The 27686-nt window shown below is 34.9% G+C and overlaps 3 protein-coding genes across 9 annotated transcripts; 1 reads left to right on the top strand and 2 right to left on the bottom strand.

The window, feature by feature from the left end:
- Positions 1-441: 441 nt before the first annotated feature.
- si:ch211-12e13.12 (paralemmin-2) lies at positions 442-2561 on the bottom strand. Its single transcript, XM_059549048.1, has 2 exons — positions 1753-2561; positions 442-1482 (listed from the first exon to the last, which is right to left on the bottom strand). The coding sequence occupies exons 1-2, from the start codon at positions 1778-1780 to the stop codon at positions 833-835; spliced, it is 678 nt and encodes a 225-aa protein (XP_059405031.1). The 5' UTR covers positions 1781-2561; the 3' UTR covers positions 442-832.
- A 967-nt stretch (positions 2562-3528) lies between these two features.
- On the bottom strand, positions 3529-8564 carry si:ch211-12e13.1 (uncharacterized). Its single transcript, XM_059549046.1, has 5 exons — positions 8165-8564; positions 7775-7938; positions 6113-6352; positions 5806-5985; positions 3529-3771 (listed from the first exon to the last, which is right to left on the bottom strand). The coding sequence occupies exons 1-5, from the start codon at positions 8419-8421 to the stop codon at positions 3569-3571; spliced, it is 1044 nt and encodes a 347-aa protein (XP_059405029.1). The 5' UTR covers positions 8422-8564; the 3' UTR covers positions 3529-3568.
- A 618-nt stretch (positions 8565-9182) lies between these two features.
- lrp13 (low-density lipoprotein receptor related-protein 13) lies at positions 9183-27376 on the top strand. 7 transcript variants are annotated; one of them, XM_059549518.1, is made up of 19 exons: positions 9183-9238; positions 11782-11955; positions 12461-12673; positions 13589-13818; positions 13903-13930; positions 19927-20114; positions 20962-21145; positions 21481-21693; positions 22210-22393; positions 22520-22721; positions 23902-24066; positions 24200-24400; positions 24748-25291; positions 25421-25540; positions 25642-25749; positions 25827-26060; positions 26671-26992; positions 27053-27161; positions 27300-27376. In XM_059549518.1, the coding sequence occupies exons 1-19, from the start codon at positions 9184-9186 to the stop codon at positions 27357-27359; spliced, it is 3534 nt and encodes a 1177-aa protein (XP_059405501.1). In that variant the 5' UTR covers position 9183; the 3' UTR covers positions 27360-27376. The 7 variants fall into 7 exon arrangements, with proteins under 7 accessions (XP_059405501.1, XP_059405499.1, XP_059405498.1 ...); XM_059549516.1 differs by having other exon boundaries at positions 13903-14032; positions 24760-25291; XM_059549515.1 differs by having other exon boundaries at positions 13903-14032.
- Positions 27377-27686: the final 310 nt, after the last annotated feature.

Raw genomic sequence — 27686 nt, 5'->3', positions numbered from 1 at the left:
TGCAGTACTATGCTTTGTTGTATGCTGGCAACAAAAATTTCCTTCAAATTTCTGTGTCAGTAAGATATTTTCTTTTAAAGAAATAAATGCTTTTATTCAGCTAGGACACATTAATTTGATCAAAAGTGACAGTAAAGACATTTATAATGTTTTGGAATTTCAATTTCATACAAATGCTGTTCAATGAAACAATTATTAAAACTTTATAGTTATCTTTTATAATTCTCGTCATTGGTGTGAACGTGTCTTTACTCTGACAGAAGACATATTGTTTTTGTAAGTTGCTTTCTCTTTTGACATAAGAATTGTCACGATGAACAGAGTACAGTCAAGTTCTTCCCTGGCTTTTTTCCTCATTATGTGACTCATTCACTAATGTCACATTACAGAAAGTGTTTTTTTTTTAACTTTAAAACGAATTTTGCACCACAGATTTCCCCCCCCCACACAATTATGATATAAACTCAATGAAATTTGAGATAAAAACTTGCAAATTACCTTTTTTTATTTCTTTTTAGTCTGTGGTGAAACAATTCCATAAAAAGGACAGTAGCAAAATAAACTTGCATGGGTCAGAAAGTGTTATAAATGGTCATGACACTTAATTATGACTGTTTTTTGGTTTAAGAAACTCTGACTAACTTTGAAATGTCCTTCCCACCCACCCCCACACCCATCAAATATTCTTTCACTTGGAAATATGTCACATTAAATAATTTCCATGTCAGGTATAAGATTATTTAATTCTAAGGGTCAGAGAGAGAGTTAAAAATGGTCATGAAAAAGAAATTTCTGGAAAAGTGTATAATCTTGGCCCTTTTTCTGAGAAACATTAAATGATAACACAGAGGCAGCAAGCGCGTTTGTGTTTTTTGGGCGGCTCCTGTTTCTCTTGAGGTGTTTCAATGGTCGAGACTTGCTCTAGACTCCGCCCATCACATAAAGAGTGGGTGGAGTCAGATGAGATTGACTGGAGCCGCCCGCACACAAGCTCAGCCGCATTCCCGTCCGCAGTGGACACATCCGTCACTGTCCTCTCCCTTAGAGACATATCATCATCATCCTCATCGATCAGCACCACATTCGTTTTAACGTCCACATGGATGCACGGGACGGTCTGAACATCCTCTGAGCTCTCCAGGTTACTGGAGTCGACGAAACCCATGAGAGATGACTTGTCCATGTCCAGTGATGGATCGATTAGACTGTCCTCAGTCTCGTGGTGCAGATATTGCATCTCTTTCAGATTCTGGAGATTGGAAACACTCCGTACGTTACACGTCTGTTCATTAGCAGTCGTTTCTATAACACCGTTCACTGCGACCGGATTCGTTTTCCTTCCATCATCAGCAGCCGTGACCTCTAGGGTCAGTTCGGGTTCAAATATAGTCATCTGTGGGTCCCTGTAAAGTACCCCAGCCTTTTGAGAATTGTTCATCATACACTTTTGTTTCTTCACACAGGTTGTCTTTCCACCAGAGCCTAGGACAATAAAAGAGGGAGTATACATTTTATTTTAAAAAAAAACTGCACATGCAAAAAAAAACCCTGCTATGAAATTTTCATGCATACTTAATTCCTGTGATGCAAAGCTGAATTTTCAAGATCATTACTCAGTCACATGATCCCTCAAAAGTCATTCTAATATGCTGATTTGCTGCTTTAGAAACATCTTTTATCAGTGTTATTGATGTGATACATTATTACATGCTTTTGTTAATTTACAGTGTGCTGAAATCATTTTTTACTCACCAGAGTTAGCGTTGTCTTTGGTGACCATGGCACTCACACATCTGTACTGCCAAGAAAACAAAATAAATTAAATCTCCTCTAAATCCTCTAAGAATTTAGGATTACCACAGAGGAATTAACCTTTTGCCCTTCGTTTACCACACTAATACGTCAGCATCCTTTTACTTTTAGTATCCACAGATTCAGCACCATTAATGCGCCAGATGTTGCATACAAGAAAGTAACGCAAAACACCCAACCAGAAAATGCTTTACAAAACTGAGAGAACAGAAAGATGAAGAAACAGGAGTGGATGAGGGAATGAAAATGGGAGGTGGGCAGTTTTTTCCCCAGCACTCTCCAACAGGACAAATAAAGACATGAAGCCTTTAAAAGCGGCAAAAATAACTCAACGTTCCCAAGAGACTTCAAGACATTTTCAGAAGAAGAAAGAGATTCTATCGGGAGCGGCTGTCACTCGTGAGGATCACATCTGGATATCAAGCGTTTAGATGCAAACAACTCAGCACAAACTACAGAAAGTAGCCTTATTCTCTTTAAAAATAAAATAGTGGAGTTTTACCAAAAGCTTAATAGACGATATTGTACTTACGCTTTTATTTTGCTCTTTGATCACAGCAGCTCTTGTACTCACCGCTCCAAACACACTGATTACACATGACTGCACTTTACACACGACAGAATCAGGCCTTTATAAATTAATGATGTCTATTAGGATATAACTACACAAGTCACTACACAGCCGTTTTAGACAAGCTATTTGAACAGTTTTTTATACTGTATACAGTCAAGAATTTACTATATGCATACATACATATATATATATATATATATATATATATATACACAATTACCATCGATAACTCCTCATTATAATTAAGTATTTTTTAACTAAATGTTTTAGTGCGAACAAGGTCAATTTACTGGGATAATATATAAAATATATTTATATTGTATACTTTATATTCTGTGTGTATACACACACACACACACACGTTAAATTGTTCTGAAAGCAGTTTTTGTGAGAAACCCCTCCTCATGCGCTGAACATACTAATAAATAATACACATGGAGCACTTACACACGTGTGTGTGCATGCAAAGGGAAAGGAAAGAGTGAGGAAAGAGGGGAGAGACTGAAATATTGATGAGAAACGGCCCTCCACTCAATCTCCTTCCCTCCTGACACAGACACTGATTAAAAGTGATTTGACTGCACATCTACAATGGATTATGTATTATACAATAGTGAATTAAAAGCTAAAGTATAGAAGATAACCTTATTAATATGAGAAATATTTACCACTTTTGTAGCGTGTTTCCTTGCACAAAAAACCTTTTATTTAGTTACGAGACCATTTTTAAACCTCTCTCCAATCCTTAGGAATAATCAGGCAGTTCTGATTCTGTATTTATTAGGCTTCGGTGTGTAAATGGCTGATGTTATGATTGACTAACCTCTGCTGCAGCTCATCAGAGTCGGTCAAGTTCCTGAATAAAGAATATGAATTTATATGCAAATTATTATACAGTATCTGTAAGAGTAGACTGAGGAGTAAGTGTTTTGACCCGAGTCTGTCTACACAGGACATTGATTCCTTCAGTTCAATAGAGCAAGAGGATTCCCGTTCTCCATGATAAGTCCCCTTGAATGTCTTAAAGTAGACATTACAAATATCATCTTCATATACTATGGCACCATTTAATAGGAGCATAATTTCCTAGGCCCCTTGTATTTCAGGTTTCGGGCTGAGACCAGTGTTTGTGATGGCCGCTGTTGAGTGCTTCGTATCCTATCTGTCAGGATTACATCACCATCATTCTGCTTTCTTGCTTGTCTGTCGTTTTATCTGTCCTGTGAGGTACAGTGTCCTGGTTCTGTGGTCTTCCAATGAAAATAATGCTGTGCTTGAGGTTACACTAGTGTTTTCACTGACTCTGATATTGACTTTCCTCGGTAAAGACACCGTCTGTTTGTAACAGACTGACACAGTCAGAGGAGCTCTCACCACTTCAACTCCTACAAAAAAAAAAAACAGGATAAAATGACTGATGAAATGAGAGATGATCTGAGACACTTTTAAAATAATTACATATACATACATACACACACACACACACACACACATATACATATATACACACACATATATATACACATATATATGTATGTACATATGTGTATGTATATATATGTATATATGTGTATATATATGTATATATGTATATATATATATATATATATATATATATATACACACACACACATATATATATATAATTTAGTGTAACAATTATTATAAATATAAATAATTATTTATAAAATGATTATATAACAAATTATATAACATTATATTATATACAGTATGTTATATATACACATACTATATGTATATATATATATATATATATATATATATATATATATATATATATATATATATAAATTACATGTAACTAAATATTGTATGAAAAATATATATTTATATAATTATGTAAATTTATGCAATACATTGCAATACATTGATATATATAGTAGTATATTTTAATATACTATTTATTAATAAATATAATTATACATATTAATAAAATAATATTAATAATTAATAATTTATATATAATTTTTATTATTAATAATTCTGAGAGGAACAATTTACACAATGCTAATTTTTGGTGTGAAAGACATCATACATTCAAGCATGTATTCCTAAGGACCTACAAAGAAATCTGCGTGATGAAGTGTTTTTTGTCATGTTGCTGTTGTTGTGAAAAGGCCTTTAAACTAGTGTTGGGCGATATGGTCATTTTTCAAATTGTCATATCGTCAGCCCATGAGATCGACGATACACGATATTATCATGCATGGGTGGAGCAAGAGAGAGAATCTTTGTTCTTGTCAGAACACAACTATTTGGTGTTTTAAACTGCGCAGGTGCGTGAGAGAGAGCCTATGGATTCACCATTAATCCAAAAAAATAAATGTTCAAACATACTGATAAACTAACGTTAAATATAAAAATACTGTATTTAAAACAGCTAGTTCATATACACTCTGATGTAACTGTCATATCGTGCGTCCGGTGACAAATTTGCCGCATCTGCGCACAGAAGTTATCAGTCAATGTTTTGCAAAATCAGTCAACGGTGAAAATCAATAGTAGATTTCATTTAAAGTCCAATAGTTTAACACTAATATTGGACATAAACGAACACATTAAATATAAAGTTTTCAGAACAGGTAAGTTCATATATTTGAAGTAAAGTTGAATTGAACTGATGCATCAGTCATACAGCGCTCCGGACAGCACGCCTCATGACGAGTCTGACGCACCGCCACAGAAACAAGAATGAGACGCATTCTAACATAATTGTGGCATTAAACTCAGTTAGCAAGGGCTCTTTAAAATATTGCACATATATAAGCTGTTCAGATTACTTGTTAAAGTGCAATGATATACCTTATATCTGCAGACGATGTACGTCTGTTTGTGGATGGTGACTTCTTCACCGACTTCAGGAGCTGTGTCTCATTTAGAAGGCTGTGTCCTCCAGAGGTTACATTTTAAGGCTGCATACGTCATCGGGGAAGTCTCATTTAAGAAAATAACCGTTAAATTGCAAAGTAAAAAAGAAATTATAGTATTTTAAAACTCACAAGGAATAACAGTCAGTTTTATTATGGTTACTTTTCTTAAATAAGACAGCCAAAATGACGTATGCAGCCTTCGAATGCGACGTCTGGAGGATGCAGACTCCGAAATGAGATGCAGCGAGGCTCTAATCCTCATTTGCGGGAGCGCGTGTTTGTGTGTGTGTATTTGTGTGTGTGTGTGTGTGTGTGTGTGTGAAATGCAGTACTGAAGTGAAATAGCTGGGCAGTTTGATAGCCAAATTATAATGGGCCGCCCAAAAAAAGTTATTATTATTCTAATAATTTAATACATTAATAGGAGAATGAGCCTAATATCGTCTTGACTATCGACAGAGAAATCTGCTTTCATCGATTCACGATACTATCATCTATCGGCACAACCCTACTTTAAACATTACTTACCTTTGTGTTTCTCCATTTCTGCCATGCACCTGGAGAACATCCACAGCGGGTGGGTGGAGGGACGGGCAAAGCCCAGCCAAACAAACACAGGCAGAGGGCAAAGGTCACCGAACACCCAGGTGTTCCTCACACCTGAGGACCAAGGAACAGCCAGGGTGATGCATCTCTCCGAGACTGGATCTGGAAAAAGACACTGGCTCAGCTCACACAGTAAATGAACATGTCTGATGAAAGCGTCCGTCCTGCATTAGGACATGCAAAAGCAGCTCCTCACAGCCACTGATATGCCTTCAGTTGGGTCCCTTACCATGGGTGATCTCTAAGCCAGGCTGAGCATCAGGTCTGTGTGTATTGTTAGGAGAGAGTAGAGTCAGTGTGCTGCTCCAAACGGTCTGCTGATCTCTAGACGCAGTCAAAGCGAGATCCACCTCCACTCCAGCTCTAACAGTCCTGTACTCCAGCACTCTGGCCTGCAGGGAGAACATCCCTCTCTTCAGCTCATCCAAGGCATCGCTCAGACGCACACTCTCACAGACGCTCATCAGACCTGCAGAAGGAGCAGTGATTCCCCTTTTAATGGCCATCACTGGGGCATAACCAGGGTTACTATAGTGTACTAAAACAAAAACCATAAAAACATTTTCATTACTTTAAATGAAGTAAATATTATCTCAAATAAAATATATAATAAAATATAATAAAGATTTGTTTTAAATTCCAGCTTGTAGCCCAGGCAACATTTTCATTAGTTTAACTTGCACTAAATTAACAAAAATTAAAACTGAAATAAAAAAAAACTATATAAACAAACTATAAAAATTACAAAAACAACAAAAAATTTTAAAAAAATTTTTATGTTAAAATATATAAAAATTGCAACTAATTCAGAAATATTAACTACTACACTAGGTATAGCACATTTAATTGTCATGCATATGAACACCAATAATCAAATGTATAATCATATTTATTCACATCTCTTGGGTGATGTGCCTTTAGCATTAAAAAATATGTATATATTTTTTAGATATGTATTAATAGATCATTAATTGATCTGGATTCTGTAAGTTTATTACATTTACATTTATTCATTTAGCAGACGCTTTTATCTGAAGCGACTAACAAATGAAGACAATGGAAGCAATCAAAAACAACAAAAAGAGCAATGATATATAAGTGCTATAACAAGTCTCAGTTAGCTTAAGCAGAACACATAGCAAGGGCTTTTAAATAATATAATTAATAAAAATAAAACAGATAGAATAGAAAAAGAATAGAGCAAGCTAGTGTTAGAGGTCTTTTTTTAATAATTGTATAATAAATGAAAAGAAAATGGACAGAATTCAAAAAGATTAGAAAGGTAGTTAGATTTTTTTTAAGAATAGAATTAGAAAAGTGAGTGCTAAAGTTAGAGGGTCAAATAAAGATGGAAGAGATGAGTTTTAATCCGATTCTTGAAGATGGCTAAGGACTCAGCTGCTCGGATTGAGTTGGGGAGGTCATTCCAACAGAAGGGAACATTTAATTTAAAAGATATAGAAGTTTTTATATATCTGTTATTAACAGATATATAATATTTCTCCACATCTCTCTGGACTATTTGATTCTGATTGGTCAGTAAAGGCATTCTTGTCACAAATATTTCTTGTACAATATTTTCATATGTCAAATTGCCGTTTATTCTGTTATAATGACCAGCTGACTGTAAAATAGTATACGCTGACTGATTTGCGAAAATGTAATTTTAGAATTCTAAGGGAATTATTATTGAATTTGTATCATATAGAGGTTAAATAAAAATCATCTATGAATGAAATCAAATTTGAGCAGAAAAATACATTTTTGAACAAATAAATTCAGTAGCAGGATTTGATATGAAGATCAGTAGGACTGATTCGGATTATGTTCTTTCTATTTGTTGATGGGGTTGTGCTCGACCCATGTGCTGAAAAGGGCCAGAAGATCTTACCCAAAGGGCTGAGTCTGAATCTCTCTGAGCACACAATCATAGTAAGAAGTCTGGTGAAGAGAAACTCAGGGTAGCACAAGGGAACGTCTCTGAAGACACTGTCAGGATAGTCCCAACCATAACCCGAAACACTGCAGAACCTCCTCAAAGACACCGCATCATACCTACAGACACATCCACAACAACTGACAACTGGAAAACACTTCAGAATTAACACTCATTAACATATAATGAGTGGCCATCAAAATACACAGTATTTCCATTTAGTTTGTAAATAAAAAATAAAGTGTATAAACAATAAAGATTTTAATATATTGTATTGCATGTACAGTAAACATAGATTTTAACTAATCATATACATTCACTTAAAGTTTCTTTAAGTCAACTTACCTGCAGTTGACCAAAGTAAAAACAAGCTCGTCGCTTGTGTCTTTGTCTTTGTTTTTCCTCATTGTTCCTCGTTTCTTGCGGAGAGATTGATAAATGTATCTGGTCATGAGGTAAACTGAACCTGGCAAATGTTTCTGGGCGTCAAAGACTGTGTGAGTTTTAAACGAGACGTGAGAAGTGTAAAAGAGATACAGCACAGTTACACCTGACACCACGGAGATAGGTGTGCTAAAATTAGCCATATTCCGGTTCATCATTTACATTATTTACAAAAACAACTTAGAAGAAATGCTATCGATGATGTGCTCAAAGTTCAAAGTCATTTGACGCTACTTTGTCGCGAGTTTCTTCCCTCTGTTTTTAAAATAGAAAGAGCAGCGCTGTATCGCCCTCTAGTGTCTGGGAATGACAATCACAAAACTACAGCGCTGCAAACGTACTGTAACAAAGGGACAACTAACTTTATAATAGAATTAAAAATGAGCAAAATAACTGAGTGATATGATATTATAATAATAATGAATTCATTTTATGAAGTAGCCTACTAATGGTATTAATACACATTAAATAAATAAAGAAATAAATAATGTAAGTTTCCATGGGTTATAACGTCATGTGTATTCGTTATTTTAATAACAACAACAACATTTGTATTATTATTATTAGGCTATTATTGTTGTTTTTGTTATATAATGAATTCTTAATATTAATTAGGCCTATGAATTTATTTGTAGTAACTAAACTTAAGTATTATTTAAAAATTATATATATATATATATATATATATATATATATATATATATATATATATATATATATATATATATTATTATTATTATTATTATTATTATTATTATATATAACATATATTACATATATATTAAATCTATATATGTAACTATTAAATCGGTCATCACTCATTGGTCTGCTGTTATCTGATCAATTAAGCCGCATCGACGTCAGCTGTTCTCTTGATTAAAGCGCCACATCTCGAAGTGAGACGGTTTGACCATGCAGTCATGTGTTTGTTTGTGCTGCTGAATGTCGCTTCAGGGATCTTTCTGCTTCTGAGAGGTCAGATGCGAGTCTCACATTAACCTTCAGTCTCTGCCAGTTAGTTCATTTACCTTCTTTTCTAGAAATTGAGCTATAGGTAAAGTCACTGAATGCTAATTGACAGACTAAAACCAATCAAGACTATTTCTCCTGTCAAAATAAGGGTTTACTTATTAAGCACTTCTGTATATAGCTAGTCTTTTCGTAATTTTCATCTTTGGAGCCATTGCCTTTATTTGCATACATTGAAATAGGCTACAAAGTGTAACTAAAATGCCATGCATTCCAGCATCATGCAGGCTATTATTCTTAACTTTTTTGCATTGTTGCATTACTTTAATAACAACTGATCCCTTAACAAAAACTATACAATTATGTGTAGACCGTGCTTCTACATCTTGGTAGTATTTAAAGTAATGTCTTTAATTTGTGTTCATTTAAATAGTAAATGTAGGAACAGTAAATTCTAAAACTATTAAAAAAAAATAGTAAATTCCAAATGACTGCTTTTCAGCATAATGGGCATCTATGCTGAGATTACATGATAGATTAATTTGCTTTGGCTTGTTTGCAGTGTTGTGGAGTAACTAGTTACATGTAACGGCGTTACGTAATTTAATTACAAAATTATTGTAACTGTAATTAGTTACAGTTACTACGAAAAAATAAGTAATTAAATTACAGTTACTTATGAAATTTTAACGATTACAAAGGGGATTACATTTGAATATTTACACACATTCACATATTTTACTGATTTCTTTCCCAAACTTGCACTGACTATTCTGAGACATACCGCCCTAATAATTTCCGGGATGCGGAAACACAGTCTGGTTCGTAGAATCCAGTCATAAAAACGGAATGCCTAACGCGGACGGAATATGCCACATTTTGGATGACTAAATCAAAAGTAGGTCAGTACACTTGAATCAAAACATGACATGGACTAGTATCTGTCAATATTAATCCCAAAAAATGCAATATATGACTTGCACATTCTGCGTGTCTGTGGAAATCAGGCGCTGACTGGACACCGGGAGAACCGGGTCAATTCCCGGTGGCCTGGCAGCCGATTTTGCCCTCTATTTTAATATTGTTATTGTATAATTGCAGGCGGAATGTACTAAAGCAATCATTTGCGAATCCGCCGTTTGATAATTAAATCTCTAATAAGTCATGAATTGTTAGTCAGGACTCGCGCGCTCTACGCACTTCCGCCAAACGGTTTGGATCAGACTCAGAGTAATCAATGCGAGAGAGAGAGAGAGAGAGAGAGAGAGAGAGAAAAGAGTGGACTGTAGAAGTGCACAGCTGGAGCAAAGAAGCAGAACTCCTGTTCAGGGTTTCAGGTCAGTTTCATCTGTAAAGATGCTTTTATGTCTTTGTTTTTTATTTATTTATCAAGCAGCAGCACGTTGCTCATCAGTCATCACTCAAAATACTATATAAAGGACATCATTATTATCTGTTGTAATGTTACAGTAGTAATTTAGCTGGAAAAAAAATCTGTTTTTTATAGGTTTAGGGGGAGCTATACAGACAACAACACAACCCTTACGAAAATTTACATTTTAATATTTAACTATAAATCCAGAGAAATGGTTACTATTGTTTAACTGTGGTAACCAAAAATGTAAAATTATTTTACAAATGTATTTATTTAAAAATAAATACAAATCCATTTGCAAAAAAAAACAAAACAAGGTTATTTTACTTTTATATAGGCTAATAAAAGCATGGTTAATTTTTGTAAGGGAAAACATGACTCATGTACAGTATTAGGATTTTTTTATAAAGATATTGTAGTATTGTAGAGTATTGTATTGTAAAGTATAGTTTTGTTCAATCTTGAGTATTAAAGTAATGAGAGAGATGGATAACAGGGCAAAATAAAAAGACTGAAGAGAAAAATGGAAGTGAAGGTGCAGTTCAGGAGAAAACTTTTAATTATTTTGCATGTCCCCAAATTAAAGATTTAAACCTTTTTTTATGTCAGGTCCATACAAAAAAATAGTTTTGTCCATGAATTTGTTTGTATGAGTTTGAATTTTCCAGTCTGAATTTTTTTCCCAGTCCACCCCTCCTGTAAATTAATGGCAAAGACATGGTTTCATTTACTACACATAGGCCTACTGAAGCTCGCAGTGTTTTCAACCTCTGCTGCCTCAGTATAGGAGTACACGAGCACATAAACATAATTTCTAGAACTGCTCTGTGTCACTTCATGTGCATTTTACTTATTTTGAGAAAACTATAATCATATACAAAGAGACAGCAGTTAAAAAAAACACCAATGTTTCAGGAGTTTAGTACAAAGAATACGTCACATGCTTATTAGATAACTGTATTTCAGTTGATGTATATGCTTTTATTTATTATTCTTTAATTTTCACAAATTTAGAAAAGTAATCAAAAAGTACTCAAAAGTAATTAGTTATATTACTTTAATAAAGTAATTGAAAAAGTTACACTACTATTACATTTTAAACAGGGTAACTTGTAATCTGTAACCTATTACATTTTCAAAGTAACCTTCCCAACACTGACTGTTTGTGCTCTAGCTGAATATGTGCAGGCTGCAGTTGCTTCTGATCGTGTTCCCCTGCACTGCAGACTGGGCTTCAAACCCTGTAAAGATGGATCGGAGTGTGTGCTGTACAGTCATGTGTGTGACGGTGAGAATGACTGTCCTGACGGCTCTGATGAAGATGAATGTGCTGCGTTTTGTAGCATAGGTATGTTTTTATACATTTTTATTAGAGGACCATTTTTGGTCCTCAGACTGATTTTCAGGGGCCTAGAATAAAGAATAAACATTTTTGGTCTAAATTAAAGTTTTTAATTTTATTTAATTTTTACTGCATGCAAATTCCATCTGTTTACACATTTTTAACAGAAAACATTTTCAACAACATAAGCCTAATCAGTCAGTTATTAAATATGCAAGATTTCTGCACACAAAAGAGACTATTTATTAACAATTTGCATATATTCTATTCAAATAATCATATATATTTTAATGCAGTTATTCAAATTGTATAGAATCAATAAATCTATTCATTGTGGAAAAAAAAAATTGATTCTCATATTTACTGGTTATGTTCTGATGACCATTTTATTTTTAGATTTGGAAAGCAAATCTGCACATTACCCAGATGAAACTGAATTAGTAGGCTGCATGATTTATTTATTATTTTAGTTAGCAAAATTCAAAAGCATTGTATTTCCGTCTGTTGTCAGGTCAGTTTCAGTGTGCTCATGGTAAGAAGTGCATAGAGCGCCGGCAGGTGTGTGACGGTGTGGCTCAGTGTCAAGATCGCTCAGATGAAGTCGACTGCTTCAAGCTGGACGACGGCTGCGGTCATCGCTGTGATAAAAACCGCTGCATCCCAGAATCCTTTGTCTGTGACAGAGACACAGACTGTGCTGACGGCAGCGATGAGGCCAGCTGTGGTAGGGGATGTGACTGTGAATACAAACATGATTTAAAAAATTTTTGTCCATTACAATGTTGTTGATATTAGTAACTAAAACTATCAAAAAATATGAATTGAAATTAATAAAAAAAAACATAATGGAAAAATAAAACGACAAACAAAGATTTTAAATATTTGGTCATTTAAAAAAAAAAATGTAAATAACCAAACCTAAAAAAAAATTAAAAAAAACCTGATTAAAAATAAAATGGAGAATATAAATCTAATATATTATATTTTGGGGGTTTATGGTATTTTTTCTATTACAATGTTATTGTTGTTACTTAAAACTATTCTCATGAATAGAAGAAAACATTGAATTAAAACATAAATGAAATAAAATATGAATATTAGATTAGATATTTAAATGAAAATTAGAAATATTGCCACAGCATCTAGCTGAAAATGTTTAACTTAACAAAACTGCATAAATGTAGCAAATAACAGTTGCTAAAATTTTAAATGGAATTGGAAACAATATTTATACGGGTTTTTGTCCATTGGTTTTATCCATTACAGAGTTGTTCACTGAAACTACTCATCATTCTTATGAACTGAATTATAGCATAAATTAAAATTAATTTTAGATAAAGAAACAACTAATTAAAATTAATAAAGCTGCAAATAAATAAAAACTAAATTTAACTGATAAAAATGACATGGCACAAAAACATCACAAATGAAAACTTGAAATATAAATGAAATCTAATTCAAAATGTTGAATACTATTTTAGTATAGAAATAATACTAAAATAATGCTGGTCCATTATGTATAATGTTTCTGCAGGTCTAAGATCAGCTTTACAATTGAGAGCAACAGCAAGGTTATGAATTTAAGAATGAAAAACATGAATCATTCCATCATAATGGAATGACCCGTCCTGTCCCGCAGGTGAGGAGAGCTGCACCAGTGCTGAATGGCAGTGCAGCAGCGGTCAGTGTGTTTCGATCCGTATGCGCTGTGATGGACACCTGGACTGCAGAGATCATTCAGACGAGGAGGACTGCACTGAACCTCCACCATGCAGCACACAGCGCCGCTGTCCGAAGAGTCAGGAGTGTCTGCTGGACGAGTGGATATGTGACGGAGAGATGGACTGCAAGGATGGCACAGATGAGAAGGTGCACTAGGAAACCCATGCATTAAATGACCAAAAGCACATTATTATACATTAAAAAATGATTAAAGTTTTGACCACCTTTCAGAACTGTAGGGAGTCTCCAGTGCAGTGTGGTGAGTTCCAGTTGCCATGTGCCTCTAAAACACAGTGTATTCCTAAAGCCTGGCACTGTGACGGCTCTGAAGACTGCAGGGATGGAAGCGATGAATTTGGTTGTGAGTATAAAAAAAAAAAAAAAAAAAAGAGGAAAGAAACCTGAAGCAGGCTGAACCCAGATAAGACCCCAGGGCAAGTTCATTTTCATTAAACCTTAGAAATTATTCTAAAGTCAACAAAGTCAGAATTGATCCCGTTTACTCTTAATGCATGTTTTGGATAATTTAACAATTGTCCAACCATCTGTTATAGACTTTTTCATAGATATAAAGACGATTCTAAATTAAGAAAATAAATTTCTCTCATTTAATGTCTTGTTGGACTCAGAAATGTTTTGTATTACCGAAGGAAAAAGCGTTTTGTGTTTATTACAACTTTCAAGTTTAAAAAGTGTGTTTGGGGTCAGGCCCGTAGACAGCTATGAGGTCACCTCTGTAAAATTGTCATGTTCAAAAATAAAATTTGATATCTGAATGACTAGTTTGCTGTTAAACTCCTCATATTAAATGTCTGCATGTATAATTCAGTTTAATTCAGAATGTTTGGCATCCGTGGCATTAAAATGATCACTCAGACGCTGCCGAAGTGAACGAGCCTCCCTCCAAAACAGAGAAAACATCTTTCACAAACATCTACAGTAGGTAGACAGCCTAATTGGGCATTACCGCCGTGTGTACCGCACCGCGGCGGTAACTGTAATTCAGTCGCGTATTAAAATCATTTGCGAAACTACTGCCAGGTGCCGCAAAGGGACGGATTGTTGAATGAATCTAATTGTAAAATGAGATAAAAGGAAGTAAAACAACAATAACATTGATATAACATTGTAACGTCTTTAAAAAATATTCAAACATTTACAGTGAGTTAATTCCAAAATGTAAGATAGTCTTGGGCTACAGCCTATACTCATCGAAAATTAAAAGACCTACACAAAGGATCATATGCATGCTATTGTTATTAAACAGTAAATAAATATAAGGCCCATGTATGTATGTGTGTGTGTGTGTGTGTATATATATATATATATATATATATATATATATATATATATATATATCATAATGTGGATAAAAAGCTAAATGTTTTCATTTTCATTTCGGTTCATTCTTGGTTTAAAAAAATCTTCAGGTTCCATATGCAGAGCGAAATGGGAACGGTCCAGCATTTAGCAATAATTATTATTAACTCTTAACTATTATTATTATTTTTATTCTTTATTTTTTCAAACTACTAACACTTTGCATTTTTGAATTATGCCCTGTGTGACCAAAAATTTAGTATTTTCTGTTTCTGCTGTTTGATCGCGCTGGTGTCTCGTGCACATTCACTGGAAACAGCAGTCGTTCACCAGACATTCAGCTTTAGCAGCGGTCCACTTACTCCACATATTGTTAATTATTGTACCTCATGAATAATACTTAAGCTTCAAATGGGCAACATCACGAATATGGAAATGGATTTCTCCCGAGTGAGAGAATGAGAAAGCCCAACCTTACCTTATGCTTTGCTTGAAATTATTTTTATTTTGTTTGTTTATAGCTAAGCCTACATTATATACTGCAATTATATTTATCCATTAGAATTCTATATTTTTAATTCTTGTTTTGTTCTGATATATTTGTTAAATTTAAAGGATTTGTTGTAAAGTGAAGGGAACTAAATATATCCTGTTTGTACTTGATAACATTATTAGGCCAGCCGTTATTATTTCTAAATGTAATAAAATGCAATTTATACATTAATTATATATATATATGCAGCAAAAGAAAATGGGTAGGCTACGTTAAAATGAAACCTGACTCCTATTTTTTTTTTTCTCTCACAAACTTAATTTATTTTTTAGCGTGTTTAAAAATAAAGAAAACATGCAGCAAATGAAAAAAGGCAATTAATATGTTAAAATTTGTTACTCTGGGTTAACAGTAATTCATTTTAAAAATAGGTTTTAAAATAGGTTTTAACTGCTAAATACCAACAACCATACTGCATGAATAAATAAAATGCATACTTTTCATAACATTTCATTATTCATAAAATGCATAACATTTCTGGTGTTTGGATTTGTACTTCAATATAATGAGCTCCAAGTTTAAGAATAGCCCTAGACTAGTTTCTCTCTCTCTATTTAGCAGCATTAGCTCAATGAAATACGTCTTCCTTTCGTTAGAATGAATGTTTTTCCTGCCTTGGCTCGTGATCAATAAGTTGTATTCGCCTCAATCTGATTCAGTAAAGTCAAACAGCAGATGGTGAAGCTGCTTCAGTTAGCACGAGTCCTGCTCGCTGTGAGGCCGGAACAGAGGATTTCGCTTGGTCTTAAAGCCTTCCTGCAAACACCCACGATCACAAATAACAATGATTTTCTTAAAATGATTAATTATTAATTGATTTATTATCATTATGGTCTTGTGAAAATAATATGGGCTGCCAGAATATAATGAATACAAAGAGTAGTGCTGCTGAGTGCAGACATGTTTCAGCCGAGTAACACACCATTCTTCACAGCCAAAAAAGACCGAATTCAGTTCAGCTGGAGGGGGTTGGGTTTTTGGGGTTAGTTATGTATGACTTGTTGGGGTCGAGATAAAGGTGTGAATTGCTCTTTCATATGGACCGTGTCTTATGAGGCTTTCAAAGTTGCTGAACCGGTTTATATAGGACTGTTGTTTGGTTATAGACTAAAAAATGGTCTGTCCCCACGTAAGATTTTTCTAGTTCTAGTCGTTCATTTGTTATATTCAACTAATCAGAGGTTTATATTAAATTTACTTAATAAAATCTATCCGTGCTCAAGCACATGCATTAAGTTTGCCACAAAGTACATGCAGATGTAGCCTAATAATTGTGAAAAATGAGATATTTTAATTATTTATTAATAAACAAATGTTTCCTTGTCTGCTGCAAGGTGAAATTCACAGTGCTGGCTCTCTCCGACAGAGAAATGCAACATTCACAGATTGTTGAATGTTGAATATTAATGCGCCCTGTCATTAATGCGCATTAATAATTTTTGCACAAATACTTGCATATGAATATGAATTCACATTTTGCATTACAACGTAAATTATTTTTTACATGCAATTATCCAAAATGAAACCAAACAAGATTTGTAATGAAGATAAAATAAGAATAAAAGCTGCACATCTACCATCACACGTGCAGTGCAAATCTTGCACATATTTTACACACCTGCATTTAAATGCAGCTGCATTTTTTTTTCAATAAATAATATGGAAGCAAGTAGGGCTGGGTGATAAATCGATTTTATCAATTAACTCGAATTTGTAATTTACATTGGTTTGTTTGAATGAAAATCAGTTTTCTTTTTAACATCCACCGACGCACCACTCAGTTCTCCTGTAGTTCAGAGTGGCTCAACCCTCCCCCGCGAGTCTGACAGAGACACGCCGCCGAGCAAAGGATGAGCGGAGCGGTGTGATTCTGACTGGAGCCCGTGATATAACTGCATATTCAGCAAGAATTCATGTTAAACATATTTAGCTATGGCTTGATCAAGTCATAATGACTGCAATAGTCTAGCGGGATGTTAAAGGCTATATGAGTTTGCCGGTTTCTTTTACTGATTATTTTCGGGTTAAAGCATGATTTAAACAGATAAAGCACATTCACACGCAATCGCTTTAGCAATAATGTATTCAAACAAATGTAATCTTACAGTGCTACTACATTATCAGTAGGCTATTTGATTTTGAAATCTTGAAGAAATTAATCGATCTGTTTAGATAAAATAACTGACAAAAATGTACTGTTATTTTCCTCATAAACAAAATTTGCAAAAAAATTTTTTAGGCCATATACTATCGCCCAGAAGGCTCCCTTTAAAATCACTTATGTTGTCAGTTAATGAAGCTCTTTTTTACATCGTGTGCAATTTGTTGATTATAATGAGAGAACTTGAGTTTAATCGTGAGGACGGTTTATTAATCTGTCCATTCTTTAGAGTTTCAAAGATTTAGCTAAATCGTGCAGGTTTAATTTATTTGTTCTTGTTTTAGGCTAATTAGGCATAATTAATGTGAACAAAATTATACAGCGCTTCACGTTTAAACATGCAACAATTTCTTAATCAGTTTACAGACAAAAGTTATCTGTCAAAATAAAGGACAGGTAACGAATAACAAAAAAGCATGGTGTTTTATTAAAGGATTTTTAAATATTTGATTTTAAAATATAAATTAAAATATAGGCATAATATATGAAAATATTGACATTGCATATTAATCCATGTAGCCTACCCCCTTAAAATAGGCTACCACTTTTAATTCTCCGATGCAAAGTAAACCACAATTTCTTTTGAATAATATAACACATAATTCACATACTATAAATAATACTGCACACCATTTAAATGTATCAAATCTAAAATATGGTTTAATACCATGTAGCTTAGAGAAAATATAATCACAGTTTCAGGCAAAGGCTTGACATTTATCCTGCTTGAATTCGTTCTAAGAAATGCACATAACTTCATAAGTACCAAACTTTCATCTGTGATTATTACATATTAAATATATCAAATATTTTAACTATAGTCTTTTTTTAATTCTTTTTCCGTGACTGAAGCCGTCAAATGTAACGCATCATCGAGGCAAAACTGACGTCTATTTGCGAAAATGTGCTGTGATGTGCTTGTTTGATAACTTGTGGTTAAAGCGCCACTCAGCGGTTAAAAGCTGCAAATGCACTTTACAGACGCTGCGGCGCACAGCGGTAAAAAGGGCCTTTAGGCTGTCTACGTACATGTCTGTCTGTTTTAAAGTGTTAATAGTGTATATAATTAGTTGTATTTATAGAGTTTATTATAGCACAATTCAATACTAAGGGGGCTATTATATAAAGACAGCCGGTATTTTCAGTGTAAAAATCACATTTTCTTAGCGATAGATGCTATTTACAAGTGCAAACAGTTATATATGCTATTTACACTGTTAAAATTGTATTACTTGTTGCAAATTGTCAATTATCTGCACTTCTTGGCTGAATGTCACTTCACTTTCACTTTCACTTTCACTTCAGTATTGTTTTACGTTGTAAAACAGTATAAAATATTAACTTAATTTTAATTTTCATATTAATAAATGGAAGCCACATTATTGGGACAATAAAGCCCTCCATACACCTATCCTAACCCTACCTGATACTTTATTTTATTATATTCTTCATTTTCATTTAAAATAAATGCTTGTCTGATGTGATTTGAAATTTCAAAAGGGAGAAAAAAGTATGCCAAAAGGCAGATTCGAACTCAGGTCGTTCACGGCAAAATGAACACGTCACACATTTTACTATCTGTTCCACTAAAGCTGATAAATGTTGGTTGTCTTTTGACGTGTTGACTAGCCGAATCACATGTTGGTGGGTGGAGTAAGTGTAAATAGCTTCAGCCAACAAGGCTGGCTATTTACACTTAGTTTAAATAGACACTCCATTACAGAAACCCCCTGGACCTCATTCATTTTCAAAGCCTGGCTATGGCCATGTTTGGGGTTCTGATTTGCTACATTTTCAAGAATCCCAATTTAGAAATGAATTTTGTGAGTCACTCCAATTGGCGAGACATTTGTATAGACTAAAATTAAGGAAATCTACAGTTGAAAAATTTGGAATTGGCAAGTTTTTAAAATGTTTATGAAAAGTTTATTTTTCACCAAGGCTGGATTTATGTGATCAAAAATACAATTGAAACCGTTATATAACATAAAAACAGTTTTCTTTGTGAATTAACTTTTTACTGACTAAATGTTTTGAATGATCGTGTAATATCATTAAATCACCATTAATTCAAAAGTGCATAATGTTTATGTAAATGGCTTTTGTCCACATTTTGATGTTGTTCTGTATTCTGCCAATTAATCCTATGGAATGGCTGTCAAAATCTATTTATAGATGGGGATTCTTCAAAAGAATCTGAAGCTGGTGTATGTTTTGACAGGTCCGAGTGTGTCCTGTCCTCCTCATCTGTTCCAGTGTGGTTTTTCGGAGTGTATGGACGCGTCTCAGCTCTGTAACGGAGTCACTAACTGTCTGGACGGTTCTGATGAGGGAGGGACCTGTGAGACAGACAGATGCTCTGAACAGTCAAAGTGTGCACAGGACTGCCACAGCACACCTACAGGCACGGTATGATCTCCTTTTTCTGTTAATGTCAGAAAATGTCTTATTTGAATATTTAAAAACTACCAGTCATAGAATTTTGACTAATAATGTTAACTTACACTAAAGTTCAAAAGTTTTGGGACGATAAGATGTTTATAATGTAGTTGAAAGAAGTCTCTGCACCAAGGCCGAAAATTTTTTTTATTTTAATACATTTTAAAATATAATTTATTACTGTGGTGGTAAAGATGCAATTTTCATAAGCCATTATTGTAGTCTTAAGTGTCACATAATCAATCATAAATAATTCAAATATGCTAATTTGCTGCATCAGACACATTTCTTATCAAGGTTGCTTAATGTTTTTGTGGAAGCAGTGCATCCTTTTTTCAGAATTCTTTGATGAATAGAAAGTTCAAAGAAACAGCTTTTATATGCTATTATAAGTGTATTTACTGTAATTTTAACATTTATTTAGCACATCCTTGCTGAATAAAAATAATTGGTTTGGGAAAAACAATTCTACTGACCCCCCATACTTTTGAATGGTACTTTTTTTTTAAATTGTCAATTTTCAAAGATAATATAACCCTAATTTACTAAGAATTTGTAGGATCGAAGAAAAACATTTTCAATAAATTTGATGAATACTCTGCAAAGTATTTGATCAATGTTGACCAGTTGGTGGCAGTAGCCACCATGTGAACATACTGTACACATTATGTAAATAAGCTTCATTTCAGTATAGTACACCAATATCAGATGCAACCTCTCACTTTGGTGCTTGGCCCTTTTATTAATAAGCAATTAATTAATAAGCAGTTGTTTACCATTTTGTGCTTCCTGTCACTGCTTTTATCTTTGTCTATAGCGCTGTTGGTGCAGGATGGGCTACAAGCCTGTGGATGATGGTGTGGTGTGTGTTGATGTGGATGAGTGTGTGAACCGTCCAGACTTGTGTTCACATTACTGTACCAACACTTTGGGCTCATTTGAGTGCTCTTGTAGCCACGGTTATATTCTGGAACCTGATGGCCACAGTTGCAAAATCACAGGTATAGGCATTACGAGCAAGAGCAAATATATATTTATTCTGGTTGTAAAACATAGGCCATGTTCAGAATGGCATGCAAATGGAGTCGTATACACTCTATATTTGATTTAAAAAAAAAATGGTAAGACTGTATGCATTAGGTAAGAAAATGTAGTATGCTAAATTTTGTCATCATGCTACATGTTCAAAACATTGCATTGCGGGCTAGAATATGTCATGAGTATGGCTTGAATACACAATGCATTTTCACAATTTAATGATATTTCTAATACACATGCAATTCAAGGTACTGCATTAGAGCTGAAACTCTAGTTGAAAGTTGTGCTCCTGTCTCAGGTGAGCCATACCTGCTGGCGTCTCTGCAGTCTGAGATCTTCCTGCTGGGTCTGAGGAGCTCCAGCCTGGACGTCCTGCTCTTGTCAGAGAAGCATTTTTTCCTGTCACTTGACTATGACTGGCAGAAGCAGAGAGTGTACTGGATCAACTTCTATGCTGGCAACATAAAATGGTTATCACTGGATCAGAAGAGCAAAGGAACCTTTATTAAAGGTCGGTGTTGTTATTGTTAACTACAAGTACATGTATAAACATTCACGTGTGTTTGTGTATGTATATTAAAATAGTTTTTTGTAAATTAAATTAAAAGATACAATATAAATATTACATAATAAATTTACATGTAAAAAACAAATGAAAATTTGAAATGTTTCCTTGGCAACTAAATTAAAGGTCAAAAGCATATACAAAATCAGTTTTTAACTAAAATAAAATATAAACATATATATTATAAAAAAAATTAAAAAAAAAAAAAAAATATATATATATATATATATATATATATATATATATATATATATGCTGCTTTGAAACTGTCTGTATCGAATAAACCCTATATAAAATACAATCTGATTTGATTTTACACACTGCCTGCCCATGACTAGACACGTCATGATGCAGAAACACAAAACCTGTGTAATTAAGGCTGGTCATGTGTTGATGCGTTAAAGTTTTGACATCACAGAATTGGGAATGACCTGTAAGCATCACTCTCTCTATCTGTTTCAGGTATCAATGCAGACAGTTTGGCAGTGGACTGGGTGGCGAGGAACCTCTACTGGGCCGATAGTGTCAACAGGCAGATCAATGCAGTGCGACTGGACAGTGATGCCACCAGAACCACAGACCATGTGGTGATCCTTGGTGAAAATCTAGGGCAGCTTCGCTCCATCGCTCTGCTGCCACAGGAAGGGTTTGAATAATAATGCTTTTGTGACCTTTTTTATTTTTATTTAAAGAGCCATCACTGGGCACTACAAAGCAAGAGTTTTAGCATGTTACTTAGGTTGTAAATTTGACCCTGAAATTTGTCTTTCAGAATTATGTTCTGGTCAGAAATTGGGGACAAGGCTCAAATAGAAAGAGCAGGAATGGACGGTTCAGACAGACGTGTGCTGGTCAGTCACTCTCTCCGATGGCCAGTCAGTTTGACGGTGGACTCCATCCATCACAGAATCTACTGGGCCGATGAGAAACTCAAGTGCATTGGATCAGCTGATACTGATGGAGGAGATATTAAGGTAGTGGATGTGTCCACCTCAGCATCTCAAAAAATGTCTAATAGGGAGAAACATAACATGATCTGCTAATATGTTTACGGTTTCTTTACTTGTAGAATGTTTCTGTCCATCAAGTCTAATGTTCTGAGTCTTTTAGATGGAGTGGTTGATGAAGTACACAAATCAAGTACCTGAGTACAGACACCCTAATCAAATTGTAATTTTAGAAACTTAGATTTTTAGAAATATAGAAACATGATTGGAACATTTTGTTTGTTAAATTCAAGTTTTTGTTTTTTTTAAATACCAAGCGATCAGCACCAGACAGTGAGTGGAGTATATTAGCCTTCTCAAACACGATTTGAGAATTTCACGATATAAATAAAACAATGTAAGATAAATGTGTTGAAAATATTCAATCATTTTTGTGTGAAGAGTGGAAGCTGAAGCGTGCTTTGAAAGACATGGAGGCGCCAACGCGATCACTTGCATTTTATTTTCTTAATAAGAAACTTGAAATACGCCATAATTTTTCCTCATCAAGGTTAACCGTATGTGTCATTCAGAGCTGCAAAGTGCCTACCTTTATTTGTGTGCACTCAAAATATCAAAAATCTTCAATCTTCAGCAGGAAATACTTGCAGACACAAATATATTTATAAAGTGCTATAAAATATTACTTTAAAACTAAATGAATTTTTTTAAAACTTTCATTAGCCTATGTAATCTGTAAAGATGCATCTCTCTCTAAATTTTGTTTGTTCTGCTTGTTTTTTGGGCCACTGTACCAAGATTGTATTTGCACGCAGTACAAATAGCCTACAGCAGCATTTTAGTGTGATGCTGAAAAATAACTAAATAAGGTTAACGTCATAATATTTTAAGAATTAAGTCAAAATTACAGCTATAGAGTCATGTTATATTGAGTGAAGTTAATGTGAAAATTACACTCATACTCTGCCCCCCTCCCACCACCACCCCCCAAAAAAAGTCTATGGCATCCAAGCTGTCATTCTTCATTTAATATGAAAAACAGCAATAATTGCAGGGTTATTGATGTTTTTGAAACTCTGATTAATTTCTTAAGGCATTCTTTGTATTAAATTGTTCTGATTTTTTTCAATATGCATTTAAATATTTATTCATTAAATATTTTTTTTAAAAACATTTTTCAGACTTTCCATCTTCGATAATTTCGCAGCTCTTGCAGATGATGGAGACCCCCAGTCCATTCTCAGTGTCTGTATTCAATGATGAGGTCTACTGGTCTGATACCAAAAGAAGCACCATCCAGAGAGCTCACAAAATTACAGGCAAACAGCACAAAGTCCTGCTCAAACATCCCAGACAGCCGTTCAGTTTGAAGGCAAGTATTCCTGAACACTGTGATCATTACAATCAAATTAAACGTTACAGACATTTGTAAAGTACAGGCTGTATTTGCTTTCTTCGAAACTTGCATGTGTAATCAGGTAACAGCTGCTTGTGTGCATCTGCAGGTCATTCATGCACTTGTCCAAGTGGGCGTCTCTAACCCGTGTGCTAACCAGCACTGCTCTCACCTGTGTGTTTTATCCCTGGGGTTGAAAGCCATGTGCAAGTGTCCTCCTCAGTTGCTGCTCGATGAAGATGGACTGACCTGCTCCAAATTTAAAGACGCGTCCTTCCTACTGTTTCTTTCTCCAACTGCAGTCACACAGGTGTCACTTTTCTAAAAAAATAAACCACTAACTCAACATGTGCATGGATGCATAATAGTATTGCTTCTGTATTGCTTCTCTACCCATAAATAAAAAAATATATATTAAGCTCAGATGTATGTCACAACACACATTGTCTAGCTGGTAACTGCAAACATGTTTTGCACTAAATGCCACATTTTTTCAGCAAAAATAATTATAGCTGTATGAATTACTGATTTAGTATTTTTTTATGTACACACACACAATAGCATATAGTAATTAAAAAAAGATGACTGTGATTAATCGTTTGACAGTCTAATACACTTACGCTCCACATTAGTACTAACACATTTCATCTCTCTCAGATTTATTTACAGAACAGACACACCGACAAGGACCTAAAGAACTGGCCTGAACATCAGTGTTTTGACCTTCCCAGCATGAACAAGCCAATCATGTTAGATTTAGTGCTGCGTGACCTCACCCTCTACGTGTCCAATGGTGGGCAGCCCGTCGTGGGGCTCTTCAAGATGAAGGACACTGCGCTGGTGCCTCGTGGGAAACTGCTCCAGCTACATAAGGACTCGCTGCGCACATTCTCAGTGGACTGGATCACCCTGAACGTTTACTGGAGCAGCGAGAAGCTGCCTGGCCTGCAGGTCACCTCACCGGATGGTGCACACACCAGTGTGATGATAAAGGACGGTGTCGGAGCTATTGAATCCATTGCTTTAGACCCACCTAGCGGACGCCTCTGCTTCTCAAACAAAGTCCAGGAAGGTCACGTGACCCAGTTGGAGTGTGCCTATATGAATGGACAGAACAGGACAGTGGTGTGGATTAATTCAGTCCGGCCAACTTCACTGATCTTGACAGATGAAGGGAATAAACTGTACTGGGCTGACACTGGTATGTTTCATATACTCTCATATGCACACCAAAACTGCATTTATTTGATGAAAAATACAGTAAACAAGATATTCTGTAAAATTATAAGAAACATACATGCATATATTTGTATATTGATCTTTTCTCTAGGTCTTGCAGTAATTGGTTCAGTTGCCATAGATGGTTCTGGATACAAGGAAATAAAGACAGAGGAAGGCTTGATGGCATTCGCTTTGGTAAACCGAGTTCTTGTTTGGATTACTAAAAAAGGTACTTTTGTAAGGGGAAGTTTTGTGCTCTTCTGTGGGGAAAAACCAGGTCATACCATCTTAAGGTGATTTTTACCTAATAATCCATCCATTGTTATTTAGACTCCACCAAGTGTTGGTTTAGCGACGATGAGCATACAGGGAAGCTGTGGTTTGAAGTGGACGCCGACATCATCAGTCTAAAAGCATTCGCAAAGTCAAGACAAAAAGGTGAGGAAATAATTACGTAAGGACATATTACATTTCTGTAAATTATAAAGCATTAATTAGTCCATTTCATATTTCAGGCTCTAATCTCTGCTCTAATGGGAATGGAGGCTGCGGTCACCTCTGTCTTGCGTTCCCTGGAGGAGTGACATGCCGCTGTGGCCATGACCACCGCCTGGTCAACGGCAGAGACTGCAGTCTGGACCCCCGCTGCCCAGGAGACAGCAAACCTTGCCTGAGTGGAAACATCTGTCTACCTCTGGAGAAGTTCTGCAACGGCGTCGCCGACTGTCCAGGTCATTCTGATGAGAACTGTGAGGAATCGTCAAATCCTAACCTTCTGGTTTTAAATTAAATGTTTTGGTGAGGAGTAAGTTAGCTTTACTAATAACTTGGATTATTCTTTTGTGGGTGTATACGTGCACTGTGAAGAACATGCGCAGGTCTATTTTTACTCCAGAATCAAATAATAAAACGGGAAAATCTCATTGTGGATAATGCAAAAATTCCTAATGGTCCCAAAAATAGGCTTAATTTTATTTTGGGACAATTTAGGGAATTGTTTCTTTATGATAATTATATATATATATATATATCATAAAGAAACAATTCCCTAAATTGTCCCAAAATAAAATATATATTTATTTATTTATTTTGCTTAGTCTTGTTCCTGTAAAACAACACAAAAATATAACGGTGTAATTAAACACCCATAAACACTCAAAACGTACAGAAAAATTGAAAATACAATTTTGCACAATGCAAATATTTATTCTTGAATTTATTTAAATGACCGTATTCAATAACACACAATGATTTTTATTTTATATCTAATTATAGCACATAATTGTTAAAAAAAATATTCATTCAACAAGATTAAACAGGATCTATATAAGCAGCGTGTTCTTCTCTTTTACTTCTCAGGTATTCTAGATACACAAAATAAAAATGTCCGGCTCGATCCTAAAGCGTTTCGTCCAGGTTTGAGTGATAAGGTCAAACCAGAGGACATGGAGTCTGATGCATGTGGTGTTATGCTGTGTAACAGCAACGGTAAATGCTCGACCCGGAACGGAGTGACTGAGTGTGTCTGTGAGGCGGGATACAGTGGAGAGCGCTGTCAGGAGCGTTCGAGCGGGGACACACCGGGACCGCTTCTGTATGGAATAGTTGGATTGTGTGCTGCTGTGGTTGTCCTGGGGGTCATCGTCGGCATCATTCAGAGGAAAAAAGCCACAAACCGGAGGTACACCGTAATCTGCTGAGTTTCATTTACTTGTGATGGTTAAAATCTTTTTGTATTTAGGCAAGCAGCACAGGCTGTGGATGTGCAGGAAACAGTCATGAAGGAATTACAGAGAAGACGAGAGTCATCTTCAGCTAAATCTAATGGAAGAGACACTGAATTCTCAGAGGTATGAATGTAATGTAATGTAATGCTACATTTGTGAATTTTTTAGTTTTCATGTTTATTTTTGGGTGAACTAAAAAGTGCCCATTAGCAAAGATGGTGGAATTTTTTCATATTTTTTTTTCTTCCTGTCTTTAGGAAGATGTGGCAACGTCTATGGATTAGCTTCAACATCGCGGCTGTAGCATCTTGGTTTCTTTGAAATAAAGTGATGTTGCATTTTGAAAAGTCAAATTCAGTGTAGTTTGTGCAATTACCTTCTGTACCCTCTGTAGACAAACTGTTTCAGAACTGTCATTCTGTTCAATTAGTCTAAAGGCAAAATAATATGAAACTTCCCAACTTGATATCTTAGTTTGTCACAAGTACTCCAGAAACTGATTTGGCCACAGCACCACATTGTAAACCTGTCAAGATGAAGGATTAAAGTCAAGTTTTAAGAAACCTGTTGTGAAATTATGCCCTGGACCACAAAAATTTGGGAAGAAAACTTGGCCCCATCGACCATATGACATCAATAATGCAACAA

Source organism: Carassius carassius, chromosome 5, assembly GCF_963082965.1.
Source record: "Carassius carassius chromosome 5, fCarCar2.1, whole genome shotgun sequence".
NCBI classification, from domain to species: Eukaryota; Metazoa; Chordata; class Actinopteri; order Cypriniformes; family Cyprinidae; genus Carassius; species Carassius carassius.
The sequence above is the reverse complement of the archived record's forward strand: the minus strand, read 5'-3'. Positions and strand labels throughout refer to the sequence as shown.